The sequence below is a fragment of the Medicago sativa genome, chromosome 8 (genome assembly GCF_051527215.1).
Source record: "Medicago sativa cultivar Bolivia chromosome 8, Bolivia_mono, whole genome shotgun sequence".
NCBI lineage: Eukaryota > Viridiplantae > Streptophyta > Magnoliopsida > Fabales > Fabaceae > Medicago > Medicago sativa.
In genome coordinates this window covers 82607807-82630681 of record NC_140756.1, presented here as the reverse complement: position 1 = coordinate 82630681, position 22875 = coordinate 82607807, and the positions used below count along the sequence as shown (strand labels likewise).

General features: G+C 33.8%; 1 protein-coding gene across 1 annotated transcript; it reads left to right on the top strand.

Annotated features, from left to right (window-relative positions):
• The first annotated feature begins 6322 nt into the window (after positions 1–6322).
• LOC146902279 (RabGAP/TBC domain-containing protein) lies at positions 6323–18742 on the top strand. Its single transcript, XM_085737967.1, has 15 exons — positions 6323–6520; positions 6681–6851; positions 6937–6988; positions 7079–7186; positions 10678–10762; positions 11451–11505; positions 12012–12437; positions 13496–13555; positions 14248–14346; positions 14457–14567; positions 14797–14868; positions 14958–15074; positions 15961–16110; positions 17538–17638; positions 18279–18742. Exons 1-15 carry the CDS (start codon positions 6455–6457, stop codon positions 18604–18606), a joined length of 2001 nt encoding a protein of 666 aa, XP_085594093.1. The 5' UTR covers positions 6323–6454; the 3' UTR covers positions 18607–18742.
• Positions 18743–22875: the final 4133 nt, after the last annotated feature.

The window sequence follows — 22875 nt, the reverse complement described above, 5'->3', positions numbered from 1 at the left end:
CATGGTGCCACGAGACAACTCTCGCTCCATGATTATGCGTGGAAGGTCTAACTTGAGTGTAGTATCGCGTGACGACTAAAACTCGAGACGACACTCGGTTTAGCCTCCGCACTACGTCCTAGAAAATGGCCATGGATGGGTTTGGTTATCTACGGTTCATAGCGTCATAGAACAATTAGAGGTAAAGTGCCTAAACGCGACAACTCGCGCGAAACTGACATCACCCCCAAAATGCCTCGGTTATGTGGGATTGATCGCATAATCCAAAACACGAGGCAACCCCGGAATGAATTGTCGATTATATCCCTCCTAAATCCTAAGTTCACTCGGCCGGGTGCGGGACTTTTGATATTCTCACCCCACACGTTTGCAAGAATTTAAACATTTATTCACATAGGAAAGCAAGTAAAAGAAGCAAGTAAAAAATACAAGCGCAAGCGTGGAAATAAAGACTAGGCGTAACTCTCGAATGTCCCCGGTGAAGTCGCCATTTGTTTTATCTTGGTTTTCGGGTGTCAAACATTGATTACGTTTGAACCTTTTAAACCGGTGATATCTTATTTTTTTCTTGGGAAGGGAAAAAGTAAGCAAAACCCTTGAGAATCGAGGTCGGGAGTTGTTTTCGCTACGGGAAGGTGTTAGGCACCCATAACGACTATAGTAACCTATAGGAACCGTCTTTAATTTCTACGCGCGCGCTTTTATTTTTAAATGCTATTTTGAAATGCTTATTAAACCTAAGGATGTTCTAAGTGAAGAATTGGAGGGAGAAGAATGTTTTTGGAGTTTTATTTTAGTTGAATTGAAGGAATTTTGTTCCTTGCCTACGTACCCGTTTAAGGGATCAAATCCACCGTAGTTCTCTCTCAAAAAATGTTTTTGTTTTTGTTGGTTGATTTTAAGTTTGAAAATGGATTTTGAAGAATAGAAAGAGGCCTCAAGGGCATGAGATTGGAAAATTGTGAGGTTGGATTAGTCATTTGCAAAAACAAGTCAAAGTATGATTATTTTCATTGAAATTTGATTAAGAAAATGGAAAAGAAAATACAATGGGATATTGGATCCCAAGGTTTATTTGGAAAAGGTTTGAATGAAGTTGTTCACATTTGTTTGGAAAATTGATTTTTTTTTCTAAGTAAGAGTCCTAGGCATTCATCTAAACATACAATCCTAACCATACATCTAAACATGCATATTCTAGCTACTTAGTGATGTGTGTGCATGTGTCGGTGCTTGTGTCGGTGTACATTTTTAGAGTCCATTGTCCTTTACATCATACCCTAGATACATTCTATGGCCTCTTTGCCAAGAAATTAAAATGACATGAAAATAACAAAAAGAATTACAAAGTCCTAACTTTACATTCTATTTGCTTACAAATGAAATATAGAAAGAAAAAGAAAAAAGGAAATATGCAAGGTGAACATGCAAGATGCTATGGAATATGAGACATGAAACAAAAAGAGTTAGTAGCACAAATGAAATAGAAACTTGTATTAAAAAGCATAGTAAAACTATTTGTAACTTGCAAGAAAAGTAAACTAACAATCTTAGCAAAAAAAAGTGACGAAGGACTTGAAATCCACTATAATCCTAAAGCAAGCTCAAGATCTAGATCCTCACAATATTAAGACATTTCAAGTGATTCATTTCAAGGGAAGAAATATGAGAACCAAGGAAAATTAACATGCAAAAAGTTATAAGATTCTCAAGCTCTTTTATGCACTTTTATTTTGCAAGAGATTTTCATTTTATTTACTAACATAAAATTCACACCAAAAAAAAACTATACCAAAGCAGTAAGCATATATCAAAATCAAAGGGAAATTCACTTTAAAAAACACATATCCATGGCCACAATTATGCACCAAAATTCAAGAATAACATCACCTCACAATATTCACAAGAAACTTAACGAAGAGTGCACAAACATGAACACATATATTTTGAAGCAAGTTTCAACATGTAATTGCATTCCAAAGACAAGTATCAAATGCCAAAAATTGATCGCAACAACTTCGCGAAACTTTAGAAGTTCGTATCAAGATTTGAACAAAAATTAACACATGGAATTAAAACAAGACTAAAATATTTTTCACATATTGTGATCAATTTTTGACATGCAGGATACATTAAAAATTATCAAAAAAAACATAAAAAGATTACTGAAATTTTTGTGGAATTTTTAAAGAGCTTTTTGGCATGGCAGGGGGTGTAACTAGCAAGCAATTTCAATAAAACGTGCAGGAAGGGGGGCGTGAACAGCATATAGAAAAAAAGGAGGCAAACGTTGGGCTTGGGTTTCATGGATGTGGGTTGGTGGGTATGGGTCATGGGTTAGCCATGGGTTAGACATGGGTTAGAATTCAATATAAGTTGTTGTTGTTAAAAGAAAAGAAACGTGATTTTCTTTTTTAGCACAACATTACTCTTCTCTCTCTCAACTAACAGGAAACACCACCGCCCCAGCCTTCTTCTCCGGCGGAAATTTGTTTTCCGGTGCGGTGGCCGGTGGTGGCACCACCGCACCGGAGTTTCAAAACTCCTCTAAACGTGAAAGTTTTTACATATTTCAAATCCTTTCTCCTTCCTCTATTCAAATCCGCGAACGAAATTTTCAATAACTAAACCACCGAGTCTAGATCTACGATTTGAAAACGAAAATTGCTTTAACGGAACAAGGAAGAAGAAACGAAGTGAGTACGTTACCTTTACTGCCTTTCCTTCTTGCAATTTCGAACCAGTGGTGTTGCCGGAACGTGTTCGAAATCCTCGAATCCTGCTTCTGTTCCTTCTCTTTCACGACCTCTTTCACGAACCAGTGGTGTTGCTGCTTGAGTTTGGTTCGTTTGGAACAAGGCTTGATTCGTTTTCCGCTTTCTGGTTCGGATCTGCTCACTTCATTTCAGGTTTGAATTTGCCGTTGTTGAATGGATCCGATGCTGTTGTGGTTTTCCGGTGATGGTTTTGAATTCGGTTTCTTCTTTGATGTTGGTGAATTCGAATACGGCTGAAGGTTGTGGAGTTGGAAGGTTCGTTACGGCGGTGTTGTGACGGAGATAGCGGTGGTTAGGATGGTTGAGTGGTGGAGGAAGTGGTGGTGGAAAATTGTTGTGGTGGTTGGAGGTTGTTAGGGATGAAGAAAGTGGTGGAAAAATAGTTGGTTATGGTGGTTTGAGTGGTGGAGGAAGGTTGTTATGGAGTTTGTTAGGGTGGTGATGGAGGTGGAAAAAGTTTGTTGAAGATGGAGGGAAAATTGAGAGAAAAAGTTTTGTGAAAATGATTGAAAAATAATTAGTGTAAAAAAATGGTTAGTTGTAATTGAACCTTGACCAACTTTGACCTATTTATAGGTGATGTGGAAATGCTTGGACCAATGGGAGTGGGACATGTGGCACTTGACTTGTAACAAACCTTGACTTTGACTTAAAAAGGATTAAAATGCAAATAGCAAAAGTACGAGGACCAAAATGAAAATTAAACTAAAATTGAACTAAAAAAGTAAATTGAAAATTAACGTAAAGCGAGACGATTAAAAGCAACAAAGCAGATTAAAACGAATCGAAATATTATGTGAAATGACCAAAACGCCCCTAGGGACTAAAATGACTCGAAACGACTCAAATGCAATTTAAAAATGATTTTTTAACAAGGGATTAAAGCAAGAGTTTATACAAGCGAATTAAAAGACTCGAGACAATTTCTAGGATTTAAACGGTGACTTGACGTTTGAAAAGACTAAAATGCCCTTTAGGGGCAAAATTGACTCAAAGATGACTTCAGATGCAAATTTTGAAATGGATTTTGACATAGAATGAAACAAAGACTTATTCACACTACTTGAAAGGACTTCAAACAAAATTTTGAAAGGCGAGAGACACTTGACATAGGAAATGACCAAAATACCCTTACATGTGAATTTTGCAAATAACAATTGAAATAAAATGCGAGAGAAAGATGCAACTGATCGAGAGATAGTTCAAATAGCTTGTAATGCAAGAAAAGAAAAATTGAGTTAGTATTTTTAGGTCCAAAATTAGGGTATAACATGTTGCAATCGGAAAGTTGGATTTTCTTTAATTTGATTGTGGATTAATCTGTGTATAATCAAATATATTCCAAGTTTTACTTAAATGGGTGTATGTCAAATTATCCTTTGATTAATTTTCTTTTATATAATCAATCACCAGAACTCATTTTAGTTTTATTAAAATCCAACCCGTTAGTTGTGAAAAAGAGTAAAGACTGAGCGGAAAACACATGAGAGGAAGGAGGCGCTCGCATAACGTGAAAACGAGAGTATTTTAACCACAATTAATCTGAACCATTAATATTCATCTAAGGGTTGAGATTGAAACCTCTCATCTCTCACAATAAATACTCCTCTCATTTGAAACACCTATATATATATATATATATATATATATATATATATATATATATATATATATATATATATATATATATACACACACACTTGAATACTTTGAAATATTCAATATATACTTTTATTATTCAAATTGAGACAATCAATTTGTAAAGGAGAAACAAATGACGATACTAGAGAATTTTGAAGGTAGTATAGAGCTCAATTGTTATATCTTTTAGTTGTTTTATAGTTGATCTTTTGTATACTTGTATTTAATAGATACATTTTTTATTTTAATTTGTAATAAATTTTAAGGGGTAAAAATTGATTTTAAATAAAACAATAAGGGTAGAAGTGGAAGAAAAGATAATAAATTATAAGTTATAAGTTCAAACACTACTTGAAATAACATCCATAAAATAAGCTATAAGCTCCTAAAATAAATTATAAGCTCGTTGTAAAAAGACCGTAACCAAACAAAACTTTTTTTATCGGACGAACTTATAAACTATCCACTATAAACTACCTTTTTGGCTTTGCCTAATAGAACCATACTAATAAGTTTTGAGCACGAAAGTCAATAGTTTAAGTCCCGCATCACCATACCACGACAACATGTTGTAAACAAAAAAAATACTATGACAACATGTAAATAGCGTTCCTACTCTTTTCTTATGAAAAAAAGATTATAGTGCAATAGCATCAAATGATGATCAAGACATCTCAATTATGATTTTTGACAAATTCATAAATCACAAGCCCATAAAAGAGGTTGACTAGTCTCCATTGCCTTGCCACACAAACTACACTAAGAAGCAAACATTACAATTTACAACCTTGTTTATTTGGTGACTGAGTTTGTGGTTGTTGGGAGTAAAGAGAGGAGGAGGTAGTTGTGTTGTGTTTCTGGATTTTAAAGGATGAATAGTATGATGTTGAAGGGGAAGATGATGAATACGATGGCTTTTCTTGGGTTTATGAGTTTTTGCATTTATTTATTTATTTTTTAATTAATTTAATTATGTAAATAATTAGTGGCTTTTTAAAAATTTTAATTCAAAAATTATCCACTTGGCGTTCATTGATTGGTCATGTGGACTTTGACCCGGTCAAAATTAGAAGGGGCCTATGAGTTGCAAAAGGGGCCGAAGTTAGAAATTTGGAAAGTGGTTTTTTTTAAATAGGGGGCCAAAATTGCTACCATGACAAACATAGGGGGCCAAAAGTACATTTAAGCCAACAAAAAATACTATGACAACATGTAAATAGTGTTCCTACTCTTTTCTTTTCTTATGAAAAAAGATTATAGTGCAATAGTATCACATGATGATCAAGACATCTCAATTATGTTGTTAATTCAAGACTATCACCTATATCATTTTTCAATACTCTAAAATTTTATTTAAAAAAGTAGAAAAACATGCCAATTCCAAAGATTTTTGGCAAATTCACAAATCACAAGCCACACAAACTACACTAAGAAGTAAACATTACAATTTACAACCTTTAGCACATAAATTCTCATACGTACGCAGCGTCCATCCACAATTAATTTTGAGTTTTTGACGACAGCAACTCTATCCATCCATCCAACCATTCTCACATCATACAACAACTTTATCAACTACACTATTAAAATTGAAAAATAAAATATCCAAATTTACAATTTTTATTTTATTTAAAGAAGTCTAAATTTGTGAATGTGAAATAATAAAAAAAAGATTATAATTAATCATTCGTCCAAAAAACAATTAAAAAATTAAATTTCTTACTGGGCGGTGTTGGATTGGATTGGATGAATGATGGATGAAGACGAAAAAGAACTAAATTAGTAAAATAAAGCGTCGATCTCAGCCGTTTATTCTGGCCGACGCAGCCATCGAACGGTGTATATTCGACAAAACAAACACAGTACCCGCGTTATTATAGAAAACAAATTAACAAATCAGACGCAAACCAAACGCGCGTTCTTTCTCTCCTTCTCACATCACAGATTTTCTTTTCCTTCGCCTCGAAGACACATCTCTCTATCATAAACAAACAATAATCGATTTTGTAAATAATCGCTTACATACACAATCGCTGATGCTAGAATCTGAACTTCACGACCTCTCCGACGACAGCGATTACGCTGCTGCGTCACAGCAACAAGTAAGACACGTAAACCTTTTCACTTCAAAATCCAATTTCATTTCAATTAGGGTTTTGCGATTGTGATTGTGATTCAATCCGGTTCAATTCAATTCAAATCTCGAATCATGCACTACTTTGTTTGTATTATTGGTTTTGAATTTGAATTGTTTGTGATTAGGGTTCGACTAGCGTGATGCAGCGTAGCGACAGCTTCCAACAAAGCTCATCTTCTAATGAACTGGAAGGTGCTGAAATTGTATATTCCAAGGATAATGTTGCAATTCATCCAACTCAGTTTGCTATTAGTGGAAGATTGAAGTTAATTAAGCAAGGGACTTCCTTGTTTATGGTGATAATCGATTAATTCTTTTGTTAATTTTCGGTTTGTTTTCATTTTTTTGTTGTTTATGTAAATGTATTATTTTCGCTTGCAGACTTGGATACCTTACAAAGGGCATAACGCGGATAATGGTTTGTCTGATAAAGGTAGTTTGCATTTATAGTGGATTTGATGATTTTACTGCTCTGTGAAATTCAGGCCAAGTGTTGAAGTTTTTTTGTTAATTTGTTGTTTAGACAGAAACCTTTACACCATTAGGGCGGTGCCGTTTACGGATGTCAGGTCAATCAGGAGGCATACTCCTGCTCTTGGATGGCAATATATCATTGTTGTTCTATCGTCAGGTGAATTTTCTGTTGTTGAATTGAATCAATTGCATTTTATATTTATTCTGCTTTATTTTTCAGTTTATCATGGTTTTGTTATCTTCCCTGATATGTATCAACCATGTAAGTTCTGTTATTAATGTGTTTTATGCATATGATGTTATACTAAATCAGGGGTAGGGATTTATATGTGGTTAGATAAGTATAGAAGTGAAATACTACCTTGGGTGGATTATCATGTTCTCTCTGTATGGTAGGTGATTGAAGTTCCCCCTTGTTATTCTCTTCATTGTTAAAAGTAACCTATAGGGCCCCTTTCCCCTGGAAACCAAAGGTTAACACCATAAACAAAAAAGTAATATATGCGTTAGAATCTAATTCCCATGGATTTAGGGTGCATTTGAGTAAAGAATTTAATCAACCGGTTATTCAATAAGCAATTTTATGAAATTTAATGAAGTGCTTATATATAAGTTTTATTTTTAGCGAGTTTATTGAAGTAAATTGAAAACAGTTTATGAGTACTAATATAACTTCTCATGTCATGAGAAAAGTCCATTGTACTGTTAATAAGCTCTTTCAAAAGCTCCCTTAATAAGCAAGTTGGCAAAAACACTGCATCAAATTCTCTTAGCACCACTGAATAAGTAGATAGATTGTTCAAGCATAGTATATAGAATGCTGGAAACTAGGTTTTGCAAACCAAGTATGTATTGGCTCTCTCTCTCTCTCTCTCTATATATATATATATATATATATATATATATATATATATATATATATATATATATATATATATATATATATAGAGGAGGGATCCATTGACTCCGAGAGTAAGTATAAAAAGTTACTCCAAATCTTGGCCATTAATTGTGATATTAATTCATGGTTGTGATTAATAACTACAAATCCCTACCATAAGATTTCCTACTCCTTCTTCTTAAACAAAGCAAAAGCAACGATGATACACAGGTGAAAACAATCCAAATAAATGGGTATCCAATTATGAACTTTTGCAATTAAATTAAAACGCAAACCAAAGCCATTTGATTAGAAAATATGAGTCTATTGTGAACCTTTAGTGCAGACTGATTAAATTTTAAAAAAATAAAAAAATCTGATTCAATTGTGAACTTTGCAAGAAGAATACCACAACTTTTTATTGAATTTGATTGAATCATTTTTTTATTCGATAGAAGATCAATAATATGTTGATTGTTTCGGATCATTTACTTATTGATCTAGATAATATAGAATTTTAATATCCAAGAAAATTATTGAATAAATCATAAGTTATTACCAAATGGGATGATTTTCTAAGATTCATAGGTGTGGATCTATTATTGTTTAAGGCAGAGTCATACCAACGACACATTCCCGGAAAAATAAGCCATTTATTTGAGGCAGATTCATAGGTGTTTGGTTGTTTATGAAGAAGGAGTAGGAAATCTTATGGTAGGGATTTGTAGTTATTAATCACAACCATGAAATGAAATCATAATTAATGGCTAAGATTTGGAGTAACTCTTTATACTTACTCTTGGAGTCAATGGATCCCTCCTCATATATATATATATATATATATATATATATACATATATATAGAGGATGTATAATATGAGAATGAGTATCTTATATGAGAATGGTGAGAATAATTATCAACCATTTGATTAAAAGTTGATGGTTGAGATTTAAATGCTCAATTAAAACATTACCATATTCTATCAATTCTCATAACCTCATTACACCCTCCATCTTCTCCAACCCACCATCATCAATTTGTTCCTTCTCTGTGTGTTCCACACTTGCAATTCACATTCACCACATCGTTGAAATTAGTGTTACCTTCATCTACTTTTGTAATGGAACTTTGGATCTCAATTTCAATTGGTTCAAGCATGTCTATTCCTGTGCTATGAAATTGAAACTATTGAGAAGTATGGCATTTAATTTCCAAATCCAATTTACTCAATTGATATGTATTTGAATTTGTAAAAAAATATTGCTTTAGCTTTTAGATCAATGCTTCTGATTTATTGTAAATTGAACGTTACCGGTACCAATTATTTTGCAAAAAGACCTGAAACAATTATTTTACAAAAAATGAAAAAGAAAAAGAAGAAGCATAATTTCTGGTTTATTATCAATTAAAATATTCGGATCTTGTTTTGTTGATGGTGATGAATAGTGACATGAACAAAAATGGTGGTGGGTAGACATGAGCAATGGCGTTGTTGGAGAAGATGGAGGGTGTAATGAGTTTATGAGAATTGATAGAATATGGTAATGTTTTAATTGAGCATTTAAATCTCAACCATTAGCTTTTAATCAAATGGTTGATAATTATTCTCACCATTCTCATATAAGATACTCATTCTCATATTATACATCCTCTATATATATATATATATATATATATATATAGCACGGGGAAATTTTATAAATGGAAAAGTGTTGTTATATAACGGCTATAGCGCTATTGCCTTGTGGAATTTGAACAGACCTCTATTGTTCCGCGACACGCTATTTAGTACAAAATATTTTGAAATAGCGGTGCTATAGCACTGTTGTGTAGTGGAATTTGAACAAACTGCTATTTCTTGCGATCCACGATGGACAACACTGTGAAAAAGGTTTCTTTAAGTAGGTAATAGATAGATTTATGCACGACGCTAATATGTGTGTGTAATTTATGTGATGCATGGATGCAAGGTTAGAGTAATGTTTAAAAAAGTATAGGACGAGGGTACTGCAAATACTTGTTATATACGGTAAAAATATATATTAACGTGCTTAAGAGTTAATGTTATAATGAATATTGGAAAATTACACTTTAAGTTCCTTTTAAATAATATATTTCAAATATAAAAATAATTATATTTTTTTTAGTGTTTTATGTTAAGTCCCGGAAACAGCCTCTTGTGTAAAAAACAGGGTAAGGCTGCGTACAATACACCAAATGGTGGGACCCCTTCCCGGACCACTGCGTATGCGGGAGCTTTAGTGCACCGGGTTGCCCTTAGTGATTTATGTTAAGTTCAATTAGGTCAATACATTTTAAAATGTTTTTGAGTAGTCGTCATACTTCATTGCCTACCAAAACCACTCTGCAATGTTTTTGCCTTTTCTTTTGCATCGAGTGCTTCTTGTATATCAACCAATAACTTCCAGTTGCCGGATTTCTGAAATACCTAGCACTTGTTTCTACTCTTGATCGGTGTGATCCAGTTATATCGATAAAAAAAATGTGGATTTCTTTCTTGCTGCTGCTGCTGCATTTAATTGTTGAATTGGATATGTGCTTTCTCTTCAGAGTTTCTTATAGCTCATTCGTGATTTAGTGTTTTTATGTAATCTAGGTAATATTGATTTGGTAAATAAGATGTGTGTGTATGTTTGGTGACACTATTTATTTTGATGGCAATTTAGATATTTGACTCGGTCTATACTCTATACCTTATATTCAGTTTTCTACAATTCAATATCATGTGAATAAAATCTTTTTGCAGGACTTGCCTATCCTCCGCTATATTTCTATAGTGGAGGAGTCAAAGAATTCCTTGCTACAATAAAGCAACATGTTCTTCTTGTGAGGTTAGATTCCGATTTCAATGCCTACATGTTTAATTTCTTTCAATGCAATCACCGATACTTCGATGACATATTATAAAGTTGTGATATTTACCTGGGAATTGAGAAAGCATGTGGGGCAGTTACAGTTCAGAAAGGGCTATTTTATCTTCATTTCTCACTCGTATAGTTGTATTATATCAGGATTCAGGAGAGAGAAAGATAACACTAGAATAAGGATATGATAATATTTTATGTTGCCATCACATCATAACGTCTAGCCTGAATAATATTTTTATAAGCTGATTGTTTGCAGAGATGTTTGTCTTTGATTATGAATACTTTGGAAGATATGCTGAATATGTTTTGAAAATTCATTCATATATGGCTTCTATGGTATTTTTCATGGTTTCAAGATATAACAAAATATAAATTTTTATCAAGAAAAAAATAATATATGTACGACAAGTTCCTTTACAAGGACAGGCATTTTCATTTAATCTCCATTACTATGATTGGCATGATATATGTTTTATGTTCTACGAGAAGGCCTGTGTGTTGTTAAATTTCTCCCAACTGTATTTTTTGTGCATTTTGTCTTTCTATTCTGTCTTATTCTTTATAAGCCATCATGACTCTTGAGTAGCTTTTACTACTTGTGTGCCAAATGTTTAATATCACATTTTTTTTTTCTTCTTCTGCTGTATTTCAGATCTGCTGAAGATGCAAACGTATTCCTAGTAAATGATTTTCAGAGTACACTGCAGGTGTGTGCTGTTCAATATTCAAGTGAAGTTTGTTTAGTGTTTGCAACTGGATCATGATAGGGACTTGGGTATTATGGGGTGCCAAGTCCCAGAACGAGTAGTGTGTGATGCTCAGTGACGGTGAGTATTGAAGTGGCTTGGTTCTTCTCCCTTGATAACTAAGCTTTTAAGGGAGGGTTCCCCAAGTGCTTGGATACTTATCAGATCGCTGATCCAGTTAATCTTTTTACTTTTAGGCTTTAGCAAAAGTATATCATTGAAAATATTTCCAAAAAATAGGAAAAAATTTTACCTCCATACAAAATCATAAGTTTCTCTATTCTATTGTGATGGTCTAAATGTTAAACAACTTGTCCTTCTAGCGGATGATAATTCCAAATGTTAAATAGCTTGTCCCTAGCAAGAAAGATGATTAGAAGAATGAAAACGCTTACATGCGGAATTTATAATTTAATATTGCTATTATTTTGCCCTGCTAACCTTTCTAATGCTTGGTTGACTTCCAGAAAACTTTGTCTTCCTTGGAACTGCCCAGGGCTGTTCCTCTTGCACGTGGACCTTCAGATATGTCAGCTGATGAGTCCACTTTGAATGAGAACCAAGAGAGGAATGACAGTGGTGTCCATAATGGAAGTGTAAGTGTTCCTCAGTTCCATAGGAGACCAAGACATAAAGTTAACGATCCTACTCGGGACCTCTCTATTCAGGTTTTGGAGAAGTTTTCTCTTGTTACTAAGTTTGCCCGTGAAACAACTTCACAACTCTTCAGAGAAAATCAGACTAATGGATTCAGGGCCAATGAGAGGAGAACCCGTATAGAGACTAACCTTGATCCTCCAAAGTCTTCCCAGACTAACCTTGATCCTCCGAAGTCTTCCACTGTTGCAGGAAAAGTTTCTGATGAAAAATCTGCTTTCTCAGATTCTCAGGAGGTATCTCCTTTTTCTCCTGTTAATGTTGTGAACGTTAGCAAGCTTTCAGGCTTCAACTAGAAAACTGTGATGTTAATTGCAAAATTATTTTGACTAGACATTTGGTGCTTACATTGTTTGCAACTTCTACCCTGCGTATTATTAACTTCCAATGAACAGTTGAGTGGCATTGTATAATCAATATGTTATGCTGAAGGGTCCCTCATTATGCGGTTTTGTAAAATAGTAGTACACTTCATTAAAATAATTATTGTTTATTGTCCTTTAATTTTTACTTTTCAGTGCAAACTTTGTGATTATGTTCAATAACGCATTTTTTAATCCTATGAATAATATGGTGGGATATCTTAATTTGCTTGCTGTGTTTCATACACTAATCTCTTTACCATTATCCATTTATTAGACCAAAATTTTGGCAGCGATTAGCAAGTAATTACTTAGATAGCCTAAACGTGGTTGAAATATGGTGCAATATAGTAAGGTCATTTTTTGGTCCAAGGTATTGTGGTTAAGATTAGAAAAAAGAAGAAAAAATATTATTGTTTTTACTACTTTAGACCAAAAATGGTGGAACCCCTTCCCGGACCACTGCGTATGTGGGAGCTTTGGTGCACCGGGCTGCCCTTTTACTACTTTAGACCAGTTCACCATATTAATTATTTACTCAAACTCATCATTCACAGTAAAAGTAAAATAATAAAATCAGTTAACAAAGCTCAATTACAATGACTGTCATGGAGCTTTGAAAAATCCGGAGTATTACCATCTATAGCATCTCATTTAGCCAGTTAGCAGCATGTGCATGATTTTCATTTTGGTAATTATGGTGCTAGATTTTGTTCAAGATGACATAAATTGTATTGAAATTTGTCTAATTTCAATTGTGTGGTCCACATGTTCCCTGGTCGCATCTGTCGATACGCATTAATATAGCAGACTTGAATAATCTGATTGTTTGGATATTGCTCATATCTGCAAATTTTGTAGTGGGTTTACCCCTGTTCACCTTTGTATATAATTAATAATGTTTTTTTTTTTTTTTGTTTCTCTTCTGGCAGTTTGACAATTTGTCGCTAGTGTGGGGAAAACCGCGGCAATCTCCTTTAGGTTCTAAAGAGGTATGAGCTGTATGTTTCATATATTTGTTTCTTATAGACTGCTAGCATTAGATTACGTGCTACAGTTTCTCTTGGGAATGCTCACTTGTCATAATGATCATTGATATTAGAATATAAATTTTCCTCGTTGCTTTTGTAAATGAAATAACAAGTGTTTTTCCTGGGGGTGACTGAACCAAAAGTTGAATGGTCAGTATTATGGTTTTGTATGGTTTAATAGTTCTCTTGGAATTTCAATTAAATTGTAAATAAACATGCATTTTTATCTCAAAATTGTAAAAAAAAATATAAAAAGTGAAAATAAAATTAATTTTTAAATCTCTCATTGGCTATTTGATATAGATTTTTATTTGAATTTTTCTGAAATAGATTTTTTATGTTGGCTATGCATAGTTGTAGAGTATTTTTGCAGGGAAATAACAGATTTTATGTAAATATAGTAAATTATGAGTAAATGATATTTTTGTAAGAAGCGTTATTGTGTATCGTATCCATTTTGATATTGTGTGTTATCAAATATATGATTATATTATCTATATATACTGCGCTATAAGCGATCATGGTGATAAGACAACTTGTGTTAATTTTCAGATTTTGAGAGAATTGTGAGAATGGTTGAGGGATGTCATTTTATATCCTGAAAATTTTCAGATTTTGTATGCTAATTCTTTATTGGGCTTAATCATATGCAGTGGATTACATTCGTTGATTCTGAAGGGAGAGTCATAGATTCAGAAGCTTTGCGAAAGAGAATATTTTACGGCGGACTTGACCACGAATTACGGAATGAGGTTTGTATATTGCATCTGTCACAAGTTATAGGCTGAGTATCTTGATTATGAATAGAAAAATGATTATCCTCTGATATATCTTTTATGGAATATATAAATATAAATGGTAGGTCTGGGGTTTGCTTTTGGGATACTATCCGTATGACTCAACATATGCTGAGAGAGAATTCCTGAAGTCGGTAAAGAAGTCAGAGTACGAGACCATAAAGAACCAGTGGCAGGTTTTTATTTACTCCTGAATAAGATAGACTTCTCTTTTTGCCTTCCTACTATAAACTTGAAAATGATTTTCTGCCTTCCTACTACATACTTCTCTTTTATGTAATTATGAATTCTGAATTATGATGACGGACATTGCCATCTCTTTCGACTTTGTTTTTCTGCTGTAATTCTATAAGCTCTCAACTAAGCCTTTGTCAAAGTATAAATTTGTTCATGTACTTCATGTAGAGTATCTCCTCGGCTCAGGCTAAACGATTCACAAAATTCAGGGAAAGAAAAGGGCTTATTGAGAAAGATGTGGTAAGCTGGACACTAAATTAGAATGACTAAAAATGAACAGAAAAATGATGCTTATGCAGTTTGAACTGTTTTTCCTTGTATTTTTTAAGGTGAGAACTGATAGATCACTCACTTTCTATGAGGGGGATGACAATCCAAATGTCAACGTTCTGCGGGATATCCTGTTGACATATTCATTCTACAACTTCGATCTTGGTTATTGTCAGGTACTAATGGTTCTGGGCTTAATCTTACTACTACAATTAAAGCTTTCCTACTAGGTTTTTGCTTAATCTTAATATCTATTAGTAACCCATATCCAAGTAGCAAGTTGTAATTCTTTTAATTATATAGTTAGTTAAAGAGGGAGAGATGATGTGATATTAAATTTAAAAAAGGGAAACTCAGTGGCTTAAAGCTCTGCCATGTACGAAGTCTAGGAGAAGGTTGGACATATCACGGGTCTATTGTAGGAAGTCTTATTTTTACTTGCAATAGAGTAATTCCATGACTCAACTTGTGACCTCCCAAACACATTGCAACCACTTCAACCATTGTTGTGAAGCTTCCCTTTTACGGTATGAATATTAAGAAGCAAAGAATAATGAGGAAGTCTTTTGGTTTAGAGGGGAAATTGGAAGGAAAGTGCAGTTCTCAAATAAGGTGTTTAGTTGTTAGAGAGTGATTTTACATTTGTATCTTATGCGGTCTCTTTTCTGTATCACATTGATATTGTAACTGTATCAGAAGAGTCTGGAATAAAGGTGTTTCCACTGTCTTTCTGAATCGGTATCTAACAGTATCATATGTCTTCAACACCAAAATTTTGTTTAAAGGCTTTGTTGAAGTTATTAGCCCTATTTTATATGCATGTGTGGTGCAGCTATTTCCCTGCATGATTAAACAAATAAATTGTGTATTTACTGTAGTCAGTGATGAGTGTCTCGGTGGCTATTATCTTCATGAACCAAAGATATCATGAGCTCGTGAAAAATAATGCACTTAGTTTTTACATGCGCCATTTTTCCCCTTCTGCCAATGCAACAAAACAGTTATAGTTGAGGACCGTTTAAACAGATGGTTAGGAAACCTTATATGTTTGCTCTTTTGCAGGGAATGAGTGATCTTCTGTCTCCAATATTGTTTGTGATGGAGGATGAATCAGAGGCATTTTGGTGTTTTGTCTCTACGATGGAACGTCTTGGACCCAATTTTAATCGTGACCAAAATGGCATGCACTCTCAACTTTTTGCATTATCCAAGGTTTATCTCTTGTTCTATTTCTCCCTGACAAGCTGCATACACACGTCCAATTGTTGATTTTTAATGACTACGTTGTTCTATATTTGTCCAGCTTTACACTTTTCTTCAGTGGCCTTTTCTTAACATTATATTATTTTAATATGCATATATTCAACGTCATTTTGCATACATCATCTATAGTGTCTTCAAATAATTTGGGTATATATGTCGAGTGATTGTATATTGAAGTTAATGTTGTGTTTTTCAATAATTTTGGTCCTTACAAAGAGGTGCTGCTTTTTCCCACTTTGGCTATGCTGATGTAACTGCTAAATCACTTTAATCATGTTTGAATCCAACGTGAGGGGAATATATTCATCATCTCACCATTAAGACTCGTTGAGTTCTACAACTTGAAAAATAGTTAGTGGGGCTCAATGAGTTTCAAGGGTGAGATGATGAACATAACCCTCTCATGTTGGATTCAAATATGAGAGGATTCAAATCCATAAAGAAATTGATTCTTGTAGAATCTACCAGATATAATATATTTTAAATTAATTATTGTTTGGCACAAATTTACTTCCATCCAACTGTGCTTTCTTTTCATTTTTTTTCCATCGATTGCTGTGCAGAATTACAAATGAAAATTTTCTGTATGTAGCAACAAGAATAAGTTATGTTCTGCACCTTTGAGATGCATGAATTATTTTAATTTGTAACCTTTCAATGTATCAGTCACCACACACGACATTTTTTGTTTCTTTTCATGAAAATGTAAGGCAAATAGGCTGTTAGTAAATTGTTATTGGAACTCTTTTAAAAAAACAATGTAAATTATTATTGGAACTCAAATTTTAAATTGAGCAATCTGTAGCAGAAGCTGTGTAACACCCACGTCGTGGCTTTCGATATCCCGCTAGGTGGATACGAAAGGTTCCCGACCTAAGGGGAACGGTTTAAGCCGCAAGGGACCCCCACGACAATAGTAGAAACCGAAACACATCGGAATGAGAGGGATCCGGAGGCCGTGTAGGTATGGGACTACATGGTTGAAGGAAGGCTTATAAGAATTGTTAGGTACTACCCATATCAACAAGATGCATCTTCTTTTCGGGAGCTCAATCCATAGGAACTCCACGGTTAAGCGTGCTTGGCTTGGAGTAGTACTAGGATGGGTGACCTACCGGGAAGTTTCCCGGTAAGCATGTGAGTGAGGACAAAGCATGCTGAAAAGACTCGTGTTGGTTTGTGGGGTTAGTCGGCAATCACGTAAGCAGTCCGGGATGTTACAAGCTGGCATTGATACTTCGATTGTATGTGTCATGGCTTGTCTATTTGTCACCATTCCCCCATATATGCTATATTTCTTTGTATCTGGTCTCCACATCGAGATATACTGCTTTTAATATCCTTTTCCATTCCTAACTTATATTTATTTGTTGCAGTTGGTGGAGCTATTGGATAGTCCATTGCATAACTATTTTAAGCAGCGTGACTGCCTCAATTATTTCTTTTGTTTCCGCTGGATTTTGATTCAATTTAAAAGGTTAGATTCCTTGAATCTTCAATTTTGGTCATAATTCAATAATTGTGGGTGTATATAATGTGAAAAGTATGGAGTTTCTTTGTTGTCTAATTAAGTTATTTTAGGTTTGGTACCTTTTGAACATAGATTCACTATGCCAGCAATGTAGAAGGCTATTACTAAATGGATTTTTTAATAAAATAATGTTGACCAATCTCCATTTGATCTGCTTTGAGAAAACTGGGACTCAATGTATCTCTGAACCTTTGAGGAAAACAGTCCTCACTTTAATATATTTCTCCTCTGCTTGCTAGAGATGGTTTTGCTGCCTATTATTCTCCGCGTATTAATACTTAACTTCTCCCAATATATCTCTGAAGGATTCTGTGCTAGAATATCATTTCGGGCTTTACATTTGCATAGAACAAGCGCTCTCTGTCTGATAAAAAATGTCATCCCATTATCAATTTTGAATTTTTTTAAATACTCCTCCCTCCCCCCAAAATGCCAAAGATATGAGGCTGATGTTAGTGAAGTTAATATTGTTTCTGATTTGCAAATTGCAAGTCAAATAGGTTTAGCCTTGCATTGAATTATCTGAAACATTTATCTACAATTCTCATTTAGGCAACTAATAATATAATATTTATTTACATTTCAGGGAATTCGAATACGAGAAAACAATGCGCTTGTGGGAAGTATTATGGACACATTATCCCTCAGAACATCTGCACCTCTATGTATGTGTTGCAGTCTTGAAACGATGCCGTAGTAAAATAATTGGGGAGGAAATGGACTTTGACAACCTTTTGAAGTTTATAAATGAGCTAAGTGGTCACATCGACCTTGATGCAACATTAAGGGATGCAGAGGCTCTATCCATATGTGCTGGTGAGGAAGGTGCAGCCCGTATCCCACCCGGTACTCCACCATCGTTGCCTGTTGATGATGGTTCGTTTTACATCCAACAAGATGATGAAGTGTTGTAGATATATTATCAGTTGATGTATTTTTTTTCTGGGTACAAAGTCATAAATTTCTTTAGTGATGCACGAATATTAACTCCATTGTGCATTTCTTGATTTGATCTAGTGTATGAAATGCTTTTTTTTTTTTTTTTTTAAATTTTCTCTATTTTTTAGTCCGCCGCCAGTATTTCTGCCGTAACCTATGTAACTACTACTCCTCCGTCACGAATAATGACCCATTTTCTAAAAAAAAGTGTCCCAAAATAGCGACTCATTTCAATTTTCAATACAACTTTCATCATTCCCAATACAATATAACACTAAATAATACTACTTTTATCATTCCCAATACAATATATTCTACTTTCCCCTTCATTTATACACTTTTCTTAATCTCGTGTGAAAAACCAAAGTAGGTCAATTATACGGGACGGAGGGAGTATTATTCTTCAGTTGAGACACTATTTTTAAGAACAGGTCCCACAAAGTAGTGTGATCTACTTGTATTTCACCCAATAAAGTGGGTGTTAGAAAAGAATTCTGCTCTTTACCCAAATTGATTTGCTCATTTCCAAAGTAAATGACCAAAATGTCCCTGCGTGAGTTAACTCACACTACGTGAGTTAAGTAACGCAGAGATTTACACGGGATTTACACTAGCGTGAGTTAACTTACGGCGAGATTTGCACTAGTGGGAGTTAACTCACTCGGGGGTATTTTGGTCATTTACTTTGGGAATGAGCAAATCTATTTGGGTAAAGAGCGAATTCGTTAGAAAAAGTGTGTTAAATTGAATGTTGGTATTATTCTTCTTCAGTTTTCTTCAGTACTCCCCTTTCCATATCATTGCTAGTGTAAAGTTTTTGCGCACAAATTAAAAAGTTGCTCAATTAAATGTATCTATATCTATACTATATATAAAGAAAACCATTCCTTTAAATGTAAATATTACACGTGCATCGTAATGAATCATGAGCTCGTTGAAGTATCAACTCTTACTTTTTTCACTTTACAATTTAGTAGTTCCAAATCCTTTTAGTAAAAACATCATCTGGTCTCTTGAATTGAGTATGTCCCTAAATTTCTTCAAGTTTGACATCTTTCCAAAAGTTGAGACAATTTAGCTTTTCAAAGAGATTTAAGTGGATTAAAGAGGGGATGCAAACATGAGCTTCTTCCATGCTTAAGAGTAGAAGTCAGGCTAATGCAATAGTTGCAATGGAAAAAGGTGACAGATGATTGGAGAATCCAGGAGACGCGTGTAATGAGATTGTTAGTTACTTCACTAGTCGTTTTGTAGATGTGTCTTAGAGAAGACCTTAAAATTAATGAATTGGATTTTTCTAATCTTATGTGTGAAATGCTCTTATTTCTGAGGTTGTTTTTGAAGGAGGAGGTTAAAGAGGTGGTTACTTTATGATATGGGAGTAAAAATCGGGATCCGGGTGGCTTGTTCTTTCAAAAGAAAGTATGCAAAGTCTTTGGCTAGATATTTTTAGTCTTGTCCATGTCAAATGCAAGGTAGAACGCAAACACATTGCAGCTTACAAATGTTGTCTTCATGAAGCGGTCCAAGAACAATGTGGGTGTTAGCTAATTGTTAACGGAAATTGCTTTGTTGTGAGCCTTTAAAGTTTGCTCAAAAACCCCTTAATATATGGGATCGTAACTTCTTAAAGCATAAATATATTGAGAGATTTGTTTCAATTGATTTTTTTTTTAGGGACAGAACAATCTAGATGACATATAGAACATCCTTCATTGTTGATAAGGTTGTCACTCGTTATAAACAATATAGTACATGCCATTTGCCCGATTCCAACTTGGAAACCCATGCAGCATGCTCTATAATAAATTATACTGGCCTCCCATGCTATTTATTTGTGTTTTTTGAAAAATTATGTATTTTTTTTAAAAAGTAATTTCTCTGTGTTATCTTTCCTTGTTTAGGTTAAGATTCGAATCCCGACGGTGAGAGATGTTTACCTTTCTTGTGTTGGAATTTGAACATAGATGATCAAAATCATAAATACAAATTATAACATATTATAATATAGAAATACAACTAAGCATGTTTACCTTATTCATTACACAATTGATGTAACGAATAACATAAATTCTGAAAATTCAAAAGCATAGAAGAGAGTATGAGTGATGTATAATTCTTCTCTAAAATTTCCCTCGCGAAGAATTATACATCACTCATACTTTTTTAAAATACTTTTCATAGATTTTGCCCCTTTGTGGTATCACTTTAAGGACATGATACTACAATCTCATGCGATGTGTGGATTACTCGCTTCCTTATTCTTTTACTCTTTTTTGTCTTGTAAGTTATCCGAACTCGAATAAATTATCAATTTATTTTCTAAACTATCACCGTCTATCAAATTTAATTTCTAAACTATGTAAATATGATAAGTAGTCTCTAAAGTATATAAATTCATTTAGACCATAAGATTAAGATGAAATGAAATAAATTGAAACTAAATTGACAAATTTTATATACATTAAAGTTTTTTTATTTTCACTTTCTAAACTTGTATTTGTTTGTTTTCGGTAAGAAGGATGTGTCTCATGATTGTCCATTTTTAATTATAGGATTTATCTGAATTTGAAAGTTTTTACTTGGTAAGTTTTCATACCAATGCTCAATCCAATCAAGTTCGTAGTGTCTACCAATTTTGCCATATCTTTCATTTTTTTCTTTGAGATTGATATCATATCTCATCAAGATGTTTTTTCATTTGTATTTCATTCTTAACTTTTAAGGCACCGCCTTTAGCTACTCAACTACTTGAACTCATTCGACGCCAAATAGACGTTCATTGGCTACAAGGCCACTAACAAAACTACTCAGATCACTTCCTAACTCCTTTAATTTAATAGGAGTGCATATGAGAGAATCATGTTAAAAAGAACTTTTTATAGTTTAAAAACTAAATTGCAAAGAGTAGCAGTTTAACGAACTAAATTGATAAGTTGTTTATTATTTCAAACTCTTATGCCTCATCTCTCTCCCACTCTGCAATAGGATCATATTGGATTTAAGTGATAGCAGCAACATAATGTAATGTGAGCCAACCGAGATGTTAAAATTGTTCCCTACCTCATTTACCACAAATTAACCAGACAGGATATTTTACAAACCGATGTTCACTTCACTCCTCAACCCATACCGTGCAATAAGAATGAGATGTGCCTTGTCTATGATCTATGTCCCGTCCTCACGTGTGTACCGGGAACCACAACTCCAATCCTTATCCATGTGATTGTGACAAACCAACTACTCATTAGTCATTTAAATAAATGTTACATGGTTAATTGAATGAAAATGTAATTAAAATGTCGTGTATTATTTGTGTTTAGGAAATTAAAACATGGATGATAACTATATATAGTAAAATAAAAATCCTCGACCAAATATGGTTGTTGCCATTTTGTTTCGTAGTTTGAGTCCCACTCATGAAACAGTTGTCTAACTGAATAGTTAGTTGCAATGTTGCTCAGTACGTTTTAAGTGATTTAATTCATTCGAGGGTTAATTAAGTTTTTGGTCGCTATAAATATCTGCAGTTTTGTTTTTGGTCATATAAAAATAAATCACAGTTTTTAGTCACGTAAAATTTTCTCGTTATAGCTTTTAGTCCTATTGCTGTTAAATGACCACTAACGGTGCCGACGTGGCATTATTATTTTTTTAAAAAAACTTCAAAATGTATGAAATACCTAAAATACCCTTCCACGTCATTATTTTTTATTTTTTTAAAAAAACTTCAGATTGGATTAATAAACATTTAAATTAAAATAATTAAAATAAGAGATTTTGGATTTTTTTTTGTAAGAGATTTGGAATTAAAATAAGAGAATTGAGAATTAAAATAACATAAGAAGAAGAATAAAACGTAAAAACATAAACCCTAAATATCCAGATTTGGGGATTTTGCTCCCAAAACAGAGAGAAGAGAACGAATTGAGATACGAAAGAGAAACAAAAGTTCCCGGAGGAGTAAAAACTCCAAAGGAGGACCGAAAGTTCCCGAGTACCGAAAGTTCGTAGAGTACCAAAAGTTCCTAAAGTTCCAAAAGTTTCCAAAGGAGGACAAGTTTCAAAAGTTGATAAACCATCTGTTGAACCTAATTCAAATGTTGCATCGAACGGTTGGGCGAATTCAAATGTTGTACCCTCTACCGAACCAAATTCCATTGTTGCACCATCTGAACGAGTCGGGGTACTCTAATTGACCCGGATTTATTAGGCGATCTGTTGTTTGCGATGAAGTGCACGAG

Coding starts and splice junctions, on each gene's coding strand:
- LOC146902279 (XM_085737967.1), top strand. CDS start 6,455: ATGCTAGAATCTGAACTTCACGACCTCTCCGACGACAGCGATTACGCT. Junction 14,347..14,456: donor ACCACGAATTACGGAATGAG/GTTTGTATATTG, acceptor TATAAATGGTAG/GTCTGGGGTTTGCTTTTGGG. Junction 14,568..14,796: donor CCATAAAGAACCAGTGGCAG/GTTTTTATTTAC, acceptor TACTTCATGTAG/AGTATCTCCTCGGCTCAGGC.